Source organism: Myotis yumanensis, unplaced genomic scaffold (genome assembly GCF_028538775.1).
Source record: "Myotis yumanensis isolate MYYU_CA2020_CCGP unplaced genomic scaffold, mMyoYum1.0.hap1 SCAF_5, whole genome shotgun sequence".
Lineage (NCBI taxonomy): Eukaryota > Metazoa > Chordata > Mammalia > Chiroptera > Vespertilionidae > Myotis > Myotis yumanensis.
In genome coordinates, this window is record NW_027223756.1 from 85,631,752 (window position 1) to 85,647,748 (window position 15,997).

At 47.2% G+C, this 15,997-nt stretch overlaps 1 protein-coding gene across 1 annotated transcript; it reads left to right on the top strand.

Annotated features, from left to right (window-relative positions):
* The first annotated feature begins 2,171 nt into the window (after nt 1–2,171).
* On the top strand, nt 2,172–3,086 carry LOC139009851 (olfactory receptor 7A10-like). The gene has a single exon (XM_070413967.1). The coding sequence runs from the start codon at nt 2,262–2,264 to the stop codon at nt 3,084–3,086; it is 825 nt and encodes a 274-aa protein (XP_070270068.1). The 5' UTR covers nt 2,172–2,261.
* Nucleotides 3,087–15,997: the final 12,911 nt, after the last annotated feature.

A 15,997-nucleotide genomic window follows, 5' to 3' on the forward strand; every position in this document is an offset into this window, starting at 1 on the left:
ATGTATATGTGTGCTTATTCATATACATTTTTATTTCAAACAAACAAACCTACTTACATGTACACAAACACAGATTAATTTATAATCACATATTTCATATTGAAAGGAAAATTAAGAGAAATTTAAAGAGGATATAAATGTAAAGAATGAATTTTTGAATTAACATAAAATTAAACGATGTAGAAATTTAGACATGAAGATTTAAAGTAAATGGTAGACATGAATTTAAATGATGAATTACTTTGCCTATTTTAATGCCCCAAAGGCATCAAAATCTGGAGCACATTTATATTTATGCAATAAGAAATTCTCTGTCAGCTAAAGAGGCTGATATCTCCAAACTGATTACACATTTCCTTTACTTAAGGGGGGATTACAACTCAAAATGCCTTTACCCAGGGAAAGATAAATGAATGAATGGAGACACTTGATCTCAGCTTCCTGAAGAAAATTTTCATTGGATAAAGGTGTATTCACTTTTTAATGCTAATGTAAAATGATCACACAAGTGATTTAAAACAAACACATTCATGCTCAATTCCTGAGGTCAGAAACAGGAAATGGGTCTCAGTGGGCTAAAATCAAGATGTTTGCTGGACTAGGATTTTTCTGGAAGCTACAGGGAAGAGTCTATTTACTTTCCTACTCCAAGCTTAGATTAGAGTGTAAAATAATAGAAATATGTTTCTTATAACAAATATTTCATAGTGAGGGACTAAATGACAGCTCTTAACTTATGATATAAAGAGGAAATGTCAAATTCTTTTAGCTAATGTATCATGAAGCCCAGTGTGTAACACACAAAGTTTACATCAAAGGAACTTAGTTTCCCCCTTTGTTGAAAAGAAAAATAGCGGCCAGAACCGGTTTGGCTCAGTGGATAGAGCATCGGCCTGTGGACTGAAAGGTCCCAGGTTCGATTCCGGTCAAGGGCATGTACCTGGGTTGCGGGCACATCCCCAGTAGGAGATGTGCAGGAGGCAGCTGGTCGATGTTTCTCTCTCATCGATGTTTCTAACTCTCTATCTCTCTCCCTTCCTCTCTGTAAAAAATCAATAAAATATATTTAAAAAAAAAAAAAAAGAAAAGAAAAATAGCAATTGTCTGTAGATATTAGGGGCTGTGTCCCTATAAAAAGTTAATATTTGGAGATTCAAGTTTTCTAATCCAGACTGCATCCTCAGTCTTAAATTTGGAAAAATTTTAAATCAGGGTTGAGATAAAGTGCTTGAATGTTGTTAGTCCTCTGAAACCGAACAAATGTAATGGGGAAGAACTAGTAATAACTGGACTCACTTGAATCCTAAGCTGGTCTTTTGGGAACAGTATCTCCAGAAAAACATTTCCTTCTGCCCAGACCCACAGGGAAATCAGGTGATTGGAAGTTGCAGTAACAAGACAGAAATGCACCTAATGAGCAGACATAGGGAGCTGTAAATATCTCCTCATCTCCAGTCTCTCAGGGTGTGTGACCTTGGGCTGGATGGGACCTGCTTGTTGCTTTTGGAATCCTACATTTGTCCAGAAGACCTGTGCTTGCCTCCTTCCTGTTGTCTTGTCTGGGCAGAGAGCTTCAATCTCCATCATCACCCATCCAGGAGGTTGGACTTTCCCATGGAGACCTTCTCCTCAGAGTTCCCAATCAGGTGAGCCCAAAAGTCCAGTAGGTACTACAGGAAAGGGTCAGAGAGAATCAAAGCCAAGCACATGTACCTGAGGTCTCTTGATAGGCACCAGCCTATGGTTGTTTATTTCCATGATTAATGAATTAATGACTAATTTATGATGCTAAAAAAGTGAACATTGAACTAATTGCTGACAATTAACTGACGGAAGACCAATTTTCAGCATCTCATACACTGAACAGTACCTGGAACCTGGTCTATGATCAATATACATTCCTCAAATGCATGAAAGATATTCTCAATAAAACTGCAATATATATTATGTTTGAAGAACAGGGTGATGGTAGAAAAGGAAATTCTATTGAGAAATGCCAATAGAGATACCATAATGGGGAATAAATCACACACCAGAAATATAAATTATTTTCCTGATAATAAAACATAAAAATGGCATTAATCCTCAGTTACTAATGCTGGCTAATGTGACAATTAGTTATTCATTTTTTTCTATTTTTGGGTAGTCACCTCCTGCAACACAGGAAACCAAGCAATGGCACACAAATTTCAGATTTTCTTCTTCTGGGACTTTCACGGGCACTGGAACTGCAGCCCCTCATATTTGGGCTTTTTCTCTTCATGTACCTGGTCACTGTGTTGGGAAATCTGCTCATCATCCTGGCTGTGAGCTCAGATTCCCAACTCCACACACCCATGTACTTCTTCCTCTCCAACCTGTCCTTGGTAGACATCTGTTTCACCTCCACCACCATCCCAAAGATGCTGTGGAACATCCAGACACAGAGCAAAGTCATCACCTATGAAGGCTGCATCACCCAGATGTATTTTTTCATGCTTTTTGTTGGGGTGGACAACTTTATCCTGACCGTGATGGCCTATGACCGGTTTGTGGCCATCTGCCACCCCCTGCACGACATGGTCATCATGAACCCTTGGCTCTGTGGACTGCTGGTTCTGCTGTCCTGGATCATGAGTGTCCTGAATTCCTTGCTAGAAAGCTTAATGGTGTTGAGGCTGTCCTTCTGCTCAGACTTGGAAATCCCACACTTCTTCTGTGAATTCAATCAGGTGATCCAACTTGCCTGTTCTGACACCTTTCTTAACAACATTATAATGTATTTTTCAGCTGGGCTGCTATGTATTTGTCCCCTTGCTGGGATCCTTTACTCTTACTCTAAGATACTTTCCTCCATATGTAGAATCCCATCAGCCCAGGGGAAGTCTAAAGCATTTTCTACCTGTGCCTCTCACCTCTCAGTTGTCTCCTTATTTTATGGTACGCTCCTAGGAGTGTATCTCAGCTCTGCTGCTTCCCAGAGCTCACAATCAAGTGCAACTGCCTCGGTGATGTACACCGTGGTCACACCCATGCTGAACCCCTTCATCTACAGTCTGAGGAACAAGGACATAAAGAGGGCCCTGGAAAGATTCCTTGGCAGGTAAGCTTTTCATGAGCCAACTATACTAGGCTGAACAATTGCTGAGGAATGCAGGGTTCAAATCCTTAGGGCCAGAACTTCTGACACAAATTAATCCAATATTTAGACCATATGTAATTGGAAATTCTCATTTATCTCATAGGTTAACATGAATTACTTTAGCATCATTTATTATCTTATGACATATTTCATTCCAAGTAATTTTTCTGTTGTTTTCCTGAGAGAATAGTCATGAATTATACTACCCCGATGGACAAAACTATACTTGGCTACTAAGGTCATTTGCATAATTTTATTTTAGAGGAAACTCTGAGACCACAGTTTTCACTTATTTGTTCCTTGTTATATTCGATAGCATTACCTTTACTGCTCTTATTGGTAATGTAGTCTTTGACATGCTAGTATGTTTTATAGCTTGTCTCCTGGTTTTATGTTCTTCATTCCATGTTCTTAATCCACATGCCTACCATAGCCACTGGCAAAAAATGACTATCAAACACATGTTTCTAAGAAGAATCTACACGGAAATATGCATATTGGTCTAATATGGTTAGAGTTAGAAATGACCTTAGATGTGATGAAGCAATAATAGCCATACAATTTTTTTCCTGTACAAAAATATTTTTCATGGCACTTGTGTACTTAATAAAGTGTGAATATGCTGTCCATGTGTAAAGCTCCTTATTCATTGGGGTGAAAAATTTCGTGGTGTATTTTATTATTATTTTTCTGAACTATTTCAGTTTTTGCTTTAAAATTTTCTTTTTATATGCTTTTTTTTTAAGTGAGAGGGAGAGAGAAACATCCATATGAGAAATATTGATCGATTGTCTCCCATACACATTCCAACTGGGGATCCAATCCATAACCTGGAAATATGCCCTGACTGGGAATAGAACCAGCAACCTTTCTGTGCATGGGATGATGCTCAACCAACTGAGCCATATAGGCCAGTGGTCCTTAAAACTTTAAATGTTCTCCCTACTAATGTGACTCTTTCCAGTGTTCTAAATTCACTATCTCCCCTTTTCTAAATTTTTTTCAAATTCACCAAAGGGAAAGTGACTGAACAATCTCACTACCACACAATATGTATCTTTATACTCAGGAATATCTTAAATCTTTTTAAAAAATATATATTTTTACTGACTTCAGATCTAGCCTGCTTGAATAATGGGGGAGATAAACTTAGCTATCTGGCCTTGTAGGCCAGAGACTAGATACGCCCAATGCCATGCCAGGTGCATTTTTTAATTGGATAGAACTGTATAGTTTTCAAGGCCACTGCCAGCAAGCACACAAAGGGCTGGCTCTTCTATAAAAAGGGAAGTTCTGCTTGTAGTTTTGCTTAGATTTTGGATTCATTTCCCTAAGCCCACCGCGGTGAATAAAGTGCAACTCCAAACTCTCAGAGCAATGTCTGGTTCTTGTCCGGTTTTCCTGTAACAGACTCAGTGGTCCCAAGACCAGGACAGCGCAATTACTCTAAATATAATGAGTTCGTGGCAACTCAGTGGTCTCAAGACCCGAGGGCTCTAGATAAGGTGTTTCTGTCAATTCAGTGACCCCGAGACCCCAAACTATAATTAACATGTTTAATTCTGCTTCTGTAAACTGCTTTTTTTGTGAACCAGGTTCCTCATTCCAAACCCTGGGATGTAATCAATACCTTTGTGAACTTTGCCTATATAAGTCTGGTGTTGCGGACATCTTATCACTATGAGATTTGGGAAATGGCCCCTCATAGTCCCGGATTGCAATAAATGTGACTCTTTAATTCGACTTCTTGAGGCGTCCTTCTGTGATTCGCGGGATACATTACAACAACAGGGGTCGCCTAAATACATCCTGCATATCAGATATTTACATTATGATTCATAACAGTAGCAACATTACAGTTATGAAGTAACAACGAAAATAATTTTATGGTTGGGGGTCACCACAACATGAGGAAATGTATTAAAGGGTCTTGGCATTAGGAAGGTTGAGAACCACTGCTTTATAACATTCCTGTTTCAATGGCACAGGCTCCTGTGGGAAGGCCATGCTTGTCGGTTGTCCCACTCCCTTGGCGATATTCTTAACTTCAGGGGTTGGGTGAACCCCAAAAAGCAGGAACCCAGCTGACCTTGTGATCCAGGGCCCCATCCTACTTATCCGTTTTCTAGATCTCAGGGGGGATGATGGGATCTGACTTTGTCCTGGCCGGTCCTTGCGGTCCTTAATCCCCCAGCAGCCACTGCACTCATCGGGTGCCTGTTGGAGTCTGAGGAATTTCTGACTTAGACAGGAGACCCCAGATGGGTTTCTCTGACATGTTGGTGCAAAGTGGGACCACAGAATTGGTGCTGGTTTACCTGTCTGTTCGCTCTGGGGCGGAGAATGTGTGTGTTGTGTGTGCTGGCCGCTGGGCGTGGCTGCGCAGTGTTTGCAGTGCGGCCACAGCAAAGATGTCATTTGCTGTTTGGTGGGGGTGGGACACTCAGGGGCAGGCGCGCCACCTGAAGGAAGCTCATTGAGACCGTGCGCACCCGGTTAGGAAACCTCTATTATCTGTGGCCGTTCACCTGAGTCACAAAATGCTCTGGTGGTGCTTTTACATCCTTCAAAACGACATCTGCCCTGTTGTTTACTTCTAAGTAACTAAGGCTCTGTCTTCCCATTTTGTAAACCTAACCCAGAGTCTCCCGCGTTGGGCAAGTCCTCACAGCATGCAGACCCCGGCTCATGCACTAGGCTCATTGCTGATTCTTTAAAAAAGATTTTTTTTTAATTTCAGAGAAAGGAAAGGAGAGGGAGGGAGGGAGGGAGGGAGGGAGAGGGAGAGAGAGAGAGAGAGAGAGAGAGAGAGAGAGAGAAACATCCATGATGAGAGAGAATCATGGATCGCTGCCTCCTGCGCGCCCCCTACTGGGGATGGAGCCTGCAACCCGGGCCTGTGCCCTGGCCAGGAATTGGAGCCTAACCTCCTGGTTCACAGGTCGATGCTCAACCACGGAGCCACGCCTGCAGAGCTGTTGCTGATTCTTTTTAATTATGGTTCAAATCTTTAGTTTCTTTGTAAATGAATGACAACTCGGGGCTTCTGTTACAGATTTCACATCGGACGCCCTGTGCCTGGCAGCGGCAAAGGGCAGCGCGTTTACTGACCTTTTCTACTTTTCATGTCGACTTCAAAGACATTTTTCTTGGTCACCACACCCCACAGTGTTTGGTCGACAAACTATATCTGCCTCCAAAACGCCCCATTTAGGCGGAAATGCCACGTTTTCGGCGGAGTCCTCTTCACGGGCTTACTGGTGTGGGAGTGTCCGTTTGCGCTCCGAGCATTTGTCCTTGTCGCGGGTGTCGGTGGATGATAATCGGGGGTGAAATTCAGATTCGCAGGCGGCGGCTGGGCTCTGGTCTGGAAACCTCGGCTCTACAGCTTGGGAGCTGCTGGTGCTGGAGGATCCCGGCTGTGGCCACAGAACACAGCTCGCCGTGGCGGGGTGTCTTGCCGTGTGTCTGTGTGGCCTGGGCTTCCTGCTGAGGGGCTGCAGGACACGCTCCCTCTGAGAGAGGAGAGGTAGGTGCCTGCTTGCCCCGGAGCCCGGGCCTGGGCGAGGCCCTCCCTGTGACAAAGGCAAGATCTGGGGTGTCCTTCGTCTGTGGAGGCTGAGGAGTCTGCGTGCTGGGCCCTGTGGCAGCCAGGTGGGCGCAGGAGGGCCCGGCACAGAGGGAGGGGGTTCTCGTGCCTGCGGAACACAGGCTGGTGTATGGGCCGGGCAGCGCGGTGCAAAGCGGCGGCAGAATCGGTGCGTGTGGGAGTCATTCGTTGGATGGCAGCGCATGGTCCAGCCCAGCACAGTGTGTGTGTGTGTGTGTGTGTGTGTGTGTGTGTGTGTGAGAGAGAGAGAGAGAGAGAGAGAGAGTGTAACTTCAGCTTTGTAACATGTATGGAGCCAGCATGACATCACATTTATGGGAAGTGTTTTTGTGCCTCTGTCCCATATTTGTGTAATACTGTTGGAGATTTTAAAAAATATATTTTTTAATGATTTCAGAGAGGAATGGAGAGGGAGAGAGATAAACATCAGTGATGAGAGAGAATCATGGATCGGCTGCCTCCTGCATGCCCCCTAATGGGGATCAAGCCCACAACCCAGTCACGTGCCCTGACTGAGAATCGAACAGTGACCTCCTGGATCATAGGTCGACATCAACCACTGAGCCACACTGGATGGGCAACACTGTTGGGGATTTGGACGGCTTCCTGTTTGTGCCTTAGGCTGGATCGCAGGATGTCAAGGCTGATGACCAAATTGCTTTGCAGAAAGGTTGTGCGAATTGTCCCATATTGAGTGGGGGGAGGGGGGTTGGGGGAGATTCCCCTCACACAGCCTCCCTGGTTGTGGTCTTCTGAGCTGAGACAGGGGGGCATCCTTTTTTTCCTGTGGAATGTTTCATTTGATGTGTCAATCATTCACATCTCTTTTTCTGTGAATTGAACATAATCTGAGCTCAAAGGGCATGTCTCAGGTCTAATCGGAATGCTGCACTTTGTGGGGTTCACTTACATGGCAGTTGTTTTAAGGATGGTGACATTGGCCCTGGCCGATTTTACTCAGTGGAGAGAGCCTCAGCTGCTAACTGAAGGGTCTGATTCTGGTCAAGGGCATGTACCTGGATTGTAGGCGTGATCCCTGGACCTGGTCAGGGTGCATGCAGGAGGCAGCCGATCGATGTGTCTCTCACATCGATGTTTCTCTATATCCCTCTTCCTCTCTCTCTGGAAATCAGTAGAAAAATATCCTCGGGTGAGGGTTAATGAAAAACAATATACAAACAGTAAAGGATTGTGATGTCGGAGTTTCCTCTAAACTGGCGTTTCTGGCTGGTACCTCGGTCCCCTGCAGCTAGCCTCACTCTGAGCCTGCAGGTTAGGACTGCAGATGAAATAAGAACCAGTTGCAGAGACAGGGAGGCCAGTGAGCCCAGTGAGGGCTAAGATTTTACTAGGTGCACCTGTGCTCCCCTCTTCCCGCCTCTCTTAAAGGGGCCCTGGGTGTTGAGAGTTGTGGCCCCTTGTTAAGGAGACTTGATGTGTGTGAATGGCAGGAGGGTGTGTGCATTTGCCTCCTCTCCTATTTTCTACTGTGCTTATCAACAGACAGTGTTTTTGTCTGGCTGGTTTGGCTCAGTAGTTGAGCATCTTCCTGTGGGAAACCCACCTCCCTGTGGGGGAAAGTCACCTTCCTGTGGGGAAACACTTTTTCCTGTGGGGAAAACCCACCTTCCTGTGCAGGAATCCTTCCTCCTGTGGGGATAAACTTTTTCCTTTGGGGAAAAGACACCTGCCTGTGGGGGAAAGGCACCTTTCTGTGGGTGAAATGCAGCTTCCTGTGCAGGAATCCTTCTCCATGTGGAGGAAATGTACCTTCTTATAAGGAACACATCTTTGAGGGTGGAGGGGAGGGAAAAGCACCTTCCTGTGGGGGATGTGCACCTTCCTGTGGTGGGAATGCACCTTCCTGTGGGGAAACCCTCTTCCATTGGGGAAAACCCACCTTCCTGTAGGGGAATGGCACCTTTCTGGGGGGTGGGGGGAAATGCACCTTCCTGTGGGGGAACCCTTCTTCCTGTGGGGGAAATGCACCTTCCTGTGGGGAACGACCATCCTGTGGGGAAACCAACCTTCCTGTGGGGGAACACATGTTCCTGTGGGAGAAATGCACCTTCCTGTGAGGGAAATGGACCTTCCTGTGGGGAAACCCATCTTTCTGTTGGGGGAAAACACCTTCCTGTGGGGAAACCCACCTTCCCGTGGGGGAAACACACCTTCCTATGGGGGAACACATGTTTCTGTGGGGGAAATGCATCTTCCTATAAGAAACACATCTTTGGGGGTGGGGGAGGGAAAAGCACCTTCCTGTGGGGGAATGGCATCTTTCTGGGGGGGAGGGGAATGCACCTTCCTGTGGGGGAACCCTTCTTCCTGTGGGGGAACCCTTCTTCCTGTGGGGGAAATGCATCTTCCTGTGGGGGAAAAATCCACCTTCCTGTGGGGATACTCACCTTCCTGTGTTGAACACACCTTCCTGTGGGGAAACCCACCTTTCCGTGGGGGAATGCGTGTTCCTCTGTGGGAAATGCACCTTTCTGTGGGAGAACCCTTCTACTTTTGGGGGAACTCTTCTTCTTCCTGTGGGGGAAATCATCTTCCTATAGGGGCAATGCACATTTCTGTGGGGGAAATGCACCTTCCTGTGGGGGAAACACAGCTTTCTGTGGGGGAAATGCACCTTCCTATGGGGGAAGTGGACCTTCCTGTGGGGAAACCCATCTTCCTGTCTGGGAAACACACCTTCCTGTGGGGAAACCCACCTTCCTGTGGGGGAAATGCACCTTCCTATGGGGGAAAGCATGTTCTTGTGGTGGAACGTACCTTCCTGTGGAGGAAAGGCACATTTCTGTGGGGATATGCATGTTCCTGTTATGGGAAACGCATGTTTCTGTGGGGGAAATGCATCTTCCTGTGGGGAACCCATCTTCCTGTGGGGGAAACACACATTCCTGTGAGGGATATGCACCTTCCTGTGGTGGAAATGCACCTTCCTGTGTTGAACACACCTTCCTGTGGGGGAATGCGTGTTCCTGTGGGGGAAATGCACCTTCCTGTGCAGGAATCCTTCTTCCTGTGGGGGTACACTTTTTCCTTTGGGGAAAACACACCTTCCTGTGGGGAACGGCACTTTCCTGTGGGAAAAGGCAACTTTCTGTGGGGAAAATGCACCTTCCTTGAGGGGAAAACATCTTCCAGTGGGGAATGTACCTTCCTATGGGGGAAACGCATGCTCCTGCTGGGGAATGCATGTTCATGTGGGGGAAACACACCTTCCTGTGGGGAAACTCACTTTCCTGTGGGGGAAAGGCATCATCCTGTGGGGGAACACACCTTCCTATGGGGAAACCCACTTTCCTGTGGGGGAAAGGCATCTTCCTGTGGGGGAACACACCTTCCTGTGGGGAAAACCACCTTCCTGTGGGGGAAATACACCTTCCTATGAGGGAACACATCTGCCTGTGGGGAAAATGTACCTTCCTTGAGGGGAACACATCTTCCAGTGGGGAATGCACCTTCCTGTGGGAGAAACGCATGTTTCTGTTGGGGAATGCATGTTCATGTGGGGGAAACACACCTTCCTGTGGGGAAACCCACTTTCCTGTGGGGGAAAGGCATCTTCCTGTGGGAAAACACACCTTCCTGTGGGGGAAACACACCTTCCTTTGGGGAAATCAACCTTCTTGTGGGGGAAACACACCTTTCTATGAGGGAACACATCTTTCTATTCAGGAAATGCACCTTCCTGTGGGGGAAATACAACTTCCTATGGGGGAAACGCACCATCCTATGAGGGAACACATCTTCCTGTGGAGGAAACACACCTTCCTGTGGGGAAACCCACGCTCCTGTGGGGGAAACGGACCTTCTTTTGGGGAAACCAAGCTTTCTGTGGGGGAAATGCTCTTTTCTGTAGGGAAACCCACCTTCCCGTGGTGGAAATACATCGTCCTGTGGGGGAACCCTTCTTTCTGTGGAGGAATGCATGTTCCTGTGAGTGAAATGCACCATCCTGTGGGGGAAGTGGACTTTTTTGCGGGAGAGCACTTCTGCTTGTGGGGGAACTCTTATTCTTCCTGTAGGGGAAATCATCTTCTTGTAGGGGCAATGCACATTTCTGTGGGGGAAATACACCTTCCTGTGCAGAAACCCTTCTCCTTGTGGTGGAAATGCACCTTCCTATAAGGAACACACCTTAGGGGAGTGGGAGCACCTTCCTGTGGGTGAATGCATCTTCCTATGGGAGAATCATTATTCCTATGGGAGAAATGCACCTTCCTGTAGGGGAAATGCACCTTCCCCTGGGGAACTCACCTTCCTGTGGGGGAACACATCTTCCCATGTGGGAAATACACCTTCTTGTGGGAAAACGCACTTACCTGTGGGGGAAACGCATGTTCCTGTGTGGGAATGCATGTGTGGGGGAAACACACGTTCCTGTTGGGGAAAGGCACCTTCCTGTGGGGGAAATGCACCTTTCTGTGGGAGAACCCTTCTATTTGTGGGGGAACTCTTCTTCTTCCGGTAGGGGAAATCATCTTCTTGTAGGGGAAATGCACATTTCTGTGGGGGAAATGCAGCTTCCTGTGCAGGTATCCTTCTCTCTGTGGGGGAAACACACCTTCCTATAAGGAACACATCTTTCGGGGAGGGGGGGAAAGCACTTTTCTGTGGGTGAATGCATCTTCCTGCGGGAGAACCATTCTTCCTGTAAGAGAAACTCACCTTCCTGTGGGGGAAATGCACCTTTCTGTGGGGGCAATGCACCTTCCCCTGGGGAAACCCACCTTCCTGTGGGGGAACGCATCTTCCCATGAGGAAAATACACCTTCCCATAGAGGAAACGCACCTTCCTGTGGGGAAACACTTTCTGTGGGGAAAACTCACCTTCCTGTGCAGGATTCCTTCTTTCTGTGGAGGTGCACTTTTTCCTTTGGGGAAAACACACCTTTTTCTGGGGAAAGGCACCTTCCTGTGGGGGAAAGGCAGTGTCCTATGGGGGAAATACACCTTCCTTAGGGGGAACACATCTTCCTGTGAGGAATGTACCTTCCTGTGGGGGAAATGCATGTTTCTGTGGGGGAATGCATGTTCCTGTGGGGGAAATGCACCTTCCTGTGGTTAAACCCTTCTTACTGTGGGGGAAACACACCTTCCTGTGGGGGAAAGGCAACTTCCTGTGATGGAAACCCATGTTCCTGTAGGGGAACACATGTTCCTGTGGGAGAAAAGCACCTTCCCGTGGAAGAACACACATTCCTGTTGGGGAAATGCACCTTTCTGTGGGAGAACCCTTCTGCTTGTGTGGGAACTCTTCTTCTTCCTGTAGGGGAAATCATCTTCCTGTAGGGGCAATGCACATTTCTGTGGGGGAAATGCACCTTCCTGTGCAGGAATCCTTCTCCCTGTGGCAGAAATGCACATTCCTATAAGGAACACATCTGGGGGGGCGGGGGGGGGGGGGTTGAGAGGGATTTGAGTGGGAGTAAAAAGCACCCTCCTGTGAATGAATGCATCTCCCTATGGGAAAACCATTCTTCCTATTGGGGAAACGCACCTTTCTGTGGTGGAAATGCACCTTCCTGGAGGGGAACCCTTCTTCCTGTGGGAGAAGCCTTTTCCTGTGGGGGAAATGCACCTTCCTGTTGCTCTCACTCCCCCTGCTACCCTCCTGCGGGATGCCAGGACTCTCATGCAGGGGAATCCCCCACGCTCGGGTGCTCTCTTCTGGGAGAGCTGGGCCTCAGCTACTGGGACCACAGGAGCCAGTTGGGCTCCCTGCGGGTTTGCACAGGAACCAGTCTGTGAGGCCTACCGGGACAGAGTGTGCTGCCTGCCCAGCTTCCGTGCAGACCCACTGGGCAGCCCGAGGCCCATGCTGCACCCTGGCCCATGGCCTCAGGCTTTGCTCACCGCATCTCTGTGTGGGGACTCGAGTGCCATGACTCAGATGGAGGGGGTGCACAGGGGCCCAGGGGCCCAGATGCTGCCAAGGGCCCTGAGGCCAGCTGGGCCCTGCCCTTCCATGCCAGATGTTCATGCTGCAATCACCTGCAAGGCCTAGGGACAGCACCTGTGCACGAATTTCGTGCACCAGGCCTCTAGTATAAAATAATTGAAGAAGGCATTTTTCAGGAAATTATTATATAATGTCATTCATGAATCCTTATATGAAACTAGAGGACCAGTGCATGAAATTTGTGCACAGGTAGGGTTCCTAGACGCTTCTGGCTGCCAGCCAAGGCCTCCTTTCCCTGGCCACTGGCAGGGACCTTCCTTGATTCCACGCTGTCCCCTGGTGATCAGCGCATGTCATAGCGAGTGGTCGAGCTCCCGGTCGGTTGAACTCCCGCCTGAGGGGCAATTTGCATATTAATCTTTTATTATATAGGATAAGTGAACAATAAATTTATAATAGCCTCCAGAACGAATGAAAACCCTACTTGTTCAAAATTACATGCAACTATGACTCTAACACAGAGCCACAGCATTGCTGTTCAGAGTGGTCCTCAGACCAGGACCTGCAGCACCAGCATAACTCAGGACATTGATTCTTAGAATCTCAAGCCCATCAGGACCTGATAGTTCAGATTCTGCACTCAAACTAGACTCTTGGGTGACTCAAATGCACATAGACATTCTAACACGTGTGAGATGATATCTCATTGTGTTTGAGATAGTGCTGGAGAAGTTAGAGAAGTGCTGGTCTAAATTAGGGGTTCTCTCCTTTTCATGTTGGCAATTGAGGCAGGATAATTATGTGTGTTGGGTATTGTTCAGCAGCATCCTTCAGACATTGCCAAATAGCCCCTGAGGCACAGTAACCTCTGGTTGAAAAGCACTGCCCCACAGTGAAAGCTTTTGGAAGCATCTTGACAGAATTCCAATCAAAACCCCATCTCTTATCAGTTTGAGTTTTGAGCAGATCAGAAAACTCCTGTAGGCCCCATTTCTGCAATGGGGAAGAGAGTTCATAATAATACTACCTCATAGAATGGACTTTTCTAAAAATTAAACCAGACAATTCCTATAAAATGCTAAGCTCAGGTCATGTAGTATAAAAATATCTAATATATAAATGTAACACTTATAATTCTATATATAAAAGGGTAACATGCAAATTGACCCTAAGAGTGGAACAACTGGGAATGACTGTTTGCTTGACACGCACCGACCACCATGGAGAGATGCTCAATGCAGGAGCTTCACCCTGGTGGTCAGTGCACTCCCACAGGGGAAGCTCCATTCAGTCACAAGCTGGGCTGATGGTTGTGAGTGCAGCGGAGGTGGCAGAGCCTCTCCTGCCTCCTCGGCAGCACTAAGGATGTCTGACTGCAGCTTAAGCCATCAGTAGGACATTCCCCGAGGGCTCCCAGGCTGCCAGAGGGATGTCTCACTGCCAGCTTAGGCCTGATCCCCAAGGGACCTAGCCTAAGCCATCAGGTGAACATCCCCCAAGGGATCCCAGACTGTGATAGGATGCAGGTCAGGTTGAGGTACCCCATAGAGTGCACGGATTTTCGTGCACCAGCCCTCTAGTTCATAAATATTTTATGAGGCACTAAATCAGTGGTTCTCAACCTTCCTAATTCCATGACCCTTTAATACAGTTCCTAATGTTGTGGTGACCCCCAACCATAAAATTATTTTTGTTGCTACTTCATAACTGTAATTTTGGTACTGTTATGAATTGTAATGTAAATATCTGATATGCAGGGTGTATTTTCATTGTTACAAATTGAACATAATTAAAGCATAGTGATTAATCACAAAACAATATGTAATTATATATTCAATATGTGTTTTCAGATGGTCTTAGGCAACCCTTATGAAAGGGTCATTCGACCCCCAAAGGTGGGTCGTGACCCACAGGTTGAGAACCACTGCACTAAATGATAGCTCTTAACTTGTGATGTAAGTATAAAATCCCCAGTTATTTTGACAAATGTGTCAGGAAGCCAAACAAGGAGGTACACAGTATTGCATATCAAAGGAATGCAATTCTGCCTGGTTGAAGAGGAGAATAGCAATTTTCCAGAGATATAAGGTCTGTGTCCCACCCCAAAGCAGACTTTGAAGAAAACTTGAAGTCAGGATGGGTAAGGTTAGACCTCTGGAAAGCAGGTGAGCTGAAGAGAAGGAGTCATAAGAACAGCTCACTTGACTTCCAACCTGGTCTCTTGGGATGAGAGAATCATTAGGAAAAAATGTCCTTTTAGCCTATTCCAGGGGCCCAGAGGGAAATCATGTGCTTAGAAGTTGGAATTACACAGGAGAAATGTGCCTGATGGTCAGGTATAGAGAGAGCTGTAAATATCTCCCCTGTGTAGTCCTCAGCTTGTACAATGCTGGTGGGCAGGAAATGGTTGCTGCTTTTGATTCCCAAGCTGGTTCAGGGACTGATGCTTCACTCCTTCCTGCTGTCTCCTGTGGGGCAGAGCTTCAGTCTCGTCATCAACCATTCAGGGAGCAATTCAGACTTCCACACGGAGACCTTCCTCTCAGAGACCCATCCAGGTGAGCCTGGGAGCCCAGCAGATACATCAAGAGAGGGTCACAGAGGATGGAACCTCAGAACTTTTACTGGAGTCACATAGGAGTCCAAACAGCCTATTTCAGAGACAAGATATCTTTGTGTCTGTATTCTTGGTTAGTAACCAATTGGTAATTAATAGTTAATAGAATAAGAAAGATGTGTGTGTGTTTGAATCTGCACTACAAGGACCATAATTGACAATTAAGTGCTGGGAATGGGAGTCCAGTGGAGAACACTGTGGAATGAGTGAGACGCATAAAATGATTGCAGTAAAATGAAAACATATCTGAGATTTGTTTTTTGGGAAGAAGGTAATAGAAAATTAGGTGGGAAGAACAGTGCAGTGGAGTGAGAGTGTTTGTATGAAATTTTAAAGATGGTGTGCATTTGCTCATGTTGTGTACTTATTGAAAAGATCCTGACCAGGTTGAAACAGCCCCCGTGAGGTAGGGACAACCCCAGTCAGGTCGAAACGGCCCCGGTGTGGTAGGGACAACCCCGGTGAGGTTGAAACGGCCCCCGTGAGGTAGGGACGACCCCGGTGAGGTTGAAACGGCCCCCGTGAGGTAGGGACAACCCCGGTCAGGTCGAAACGGCCCCGGTGTGGTAGGGACGACCCCGGTGAGGTTGAAACAGCCCCCGTGAGGTAGGGACGACCCCAGTCAGGTCGAAACGGCCCCGGTGTGGTAGGGACAACCCCGGTGAGGTTGAAACAGCCCCCGTGAGGTAGGGACGACCCTGGCCAGGTCGAAACGGCCCCGGTGTGGTAGGGACA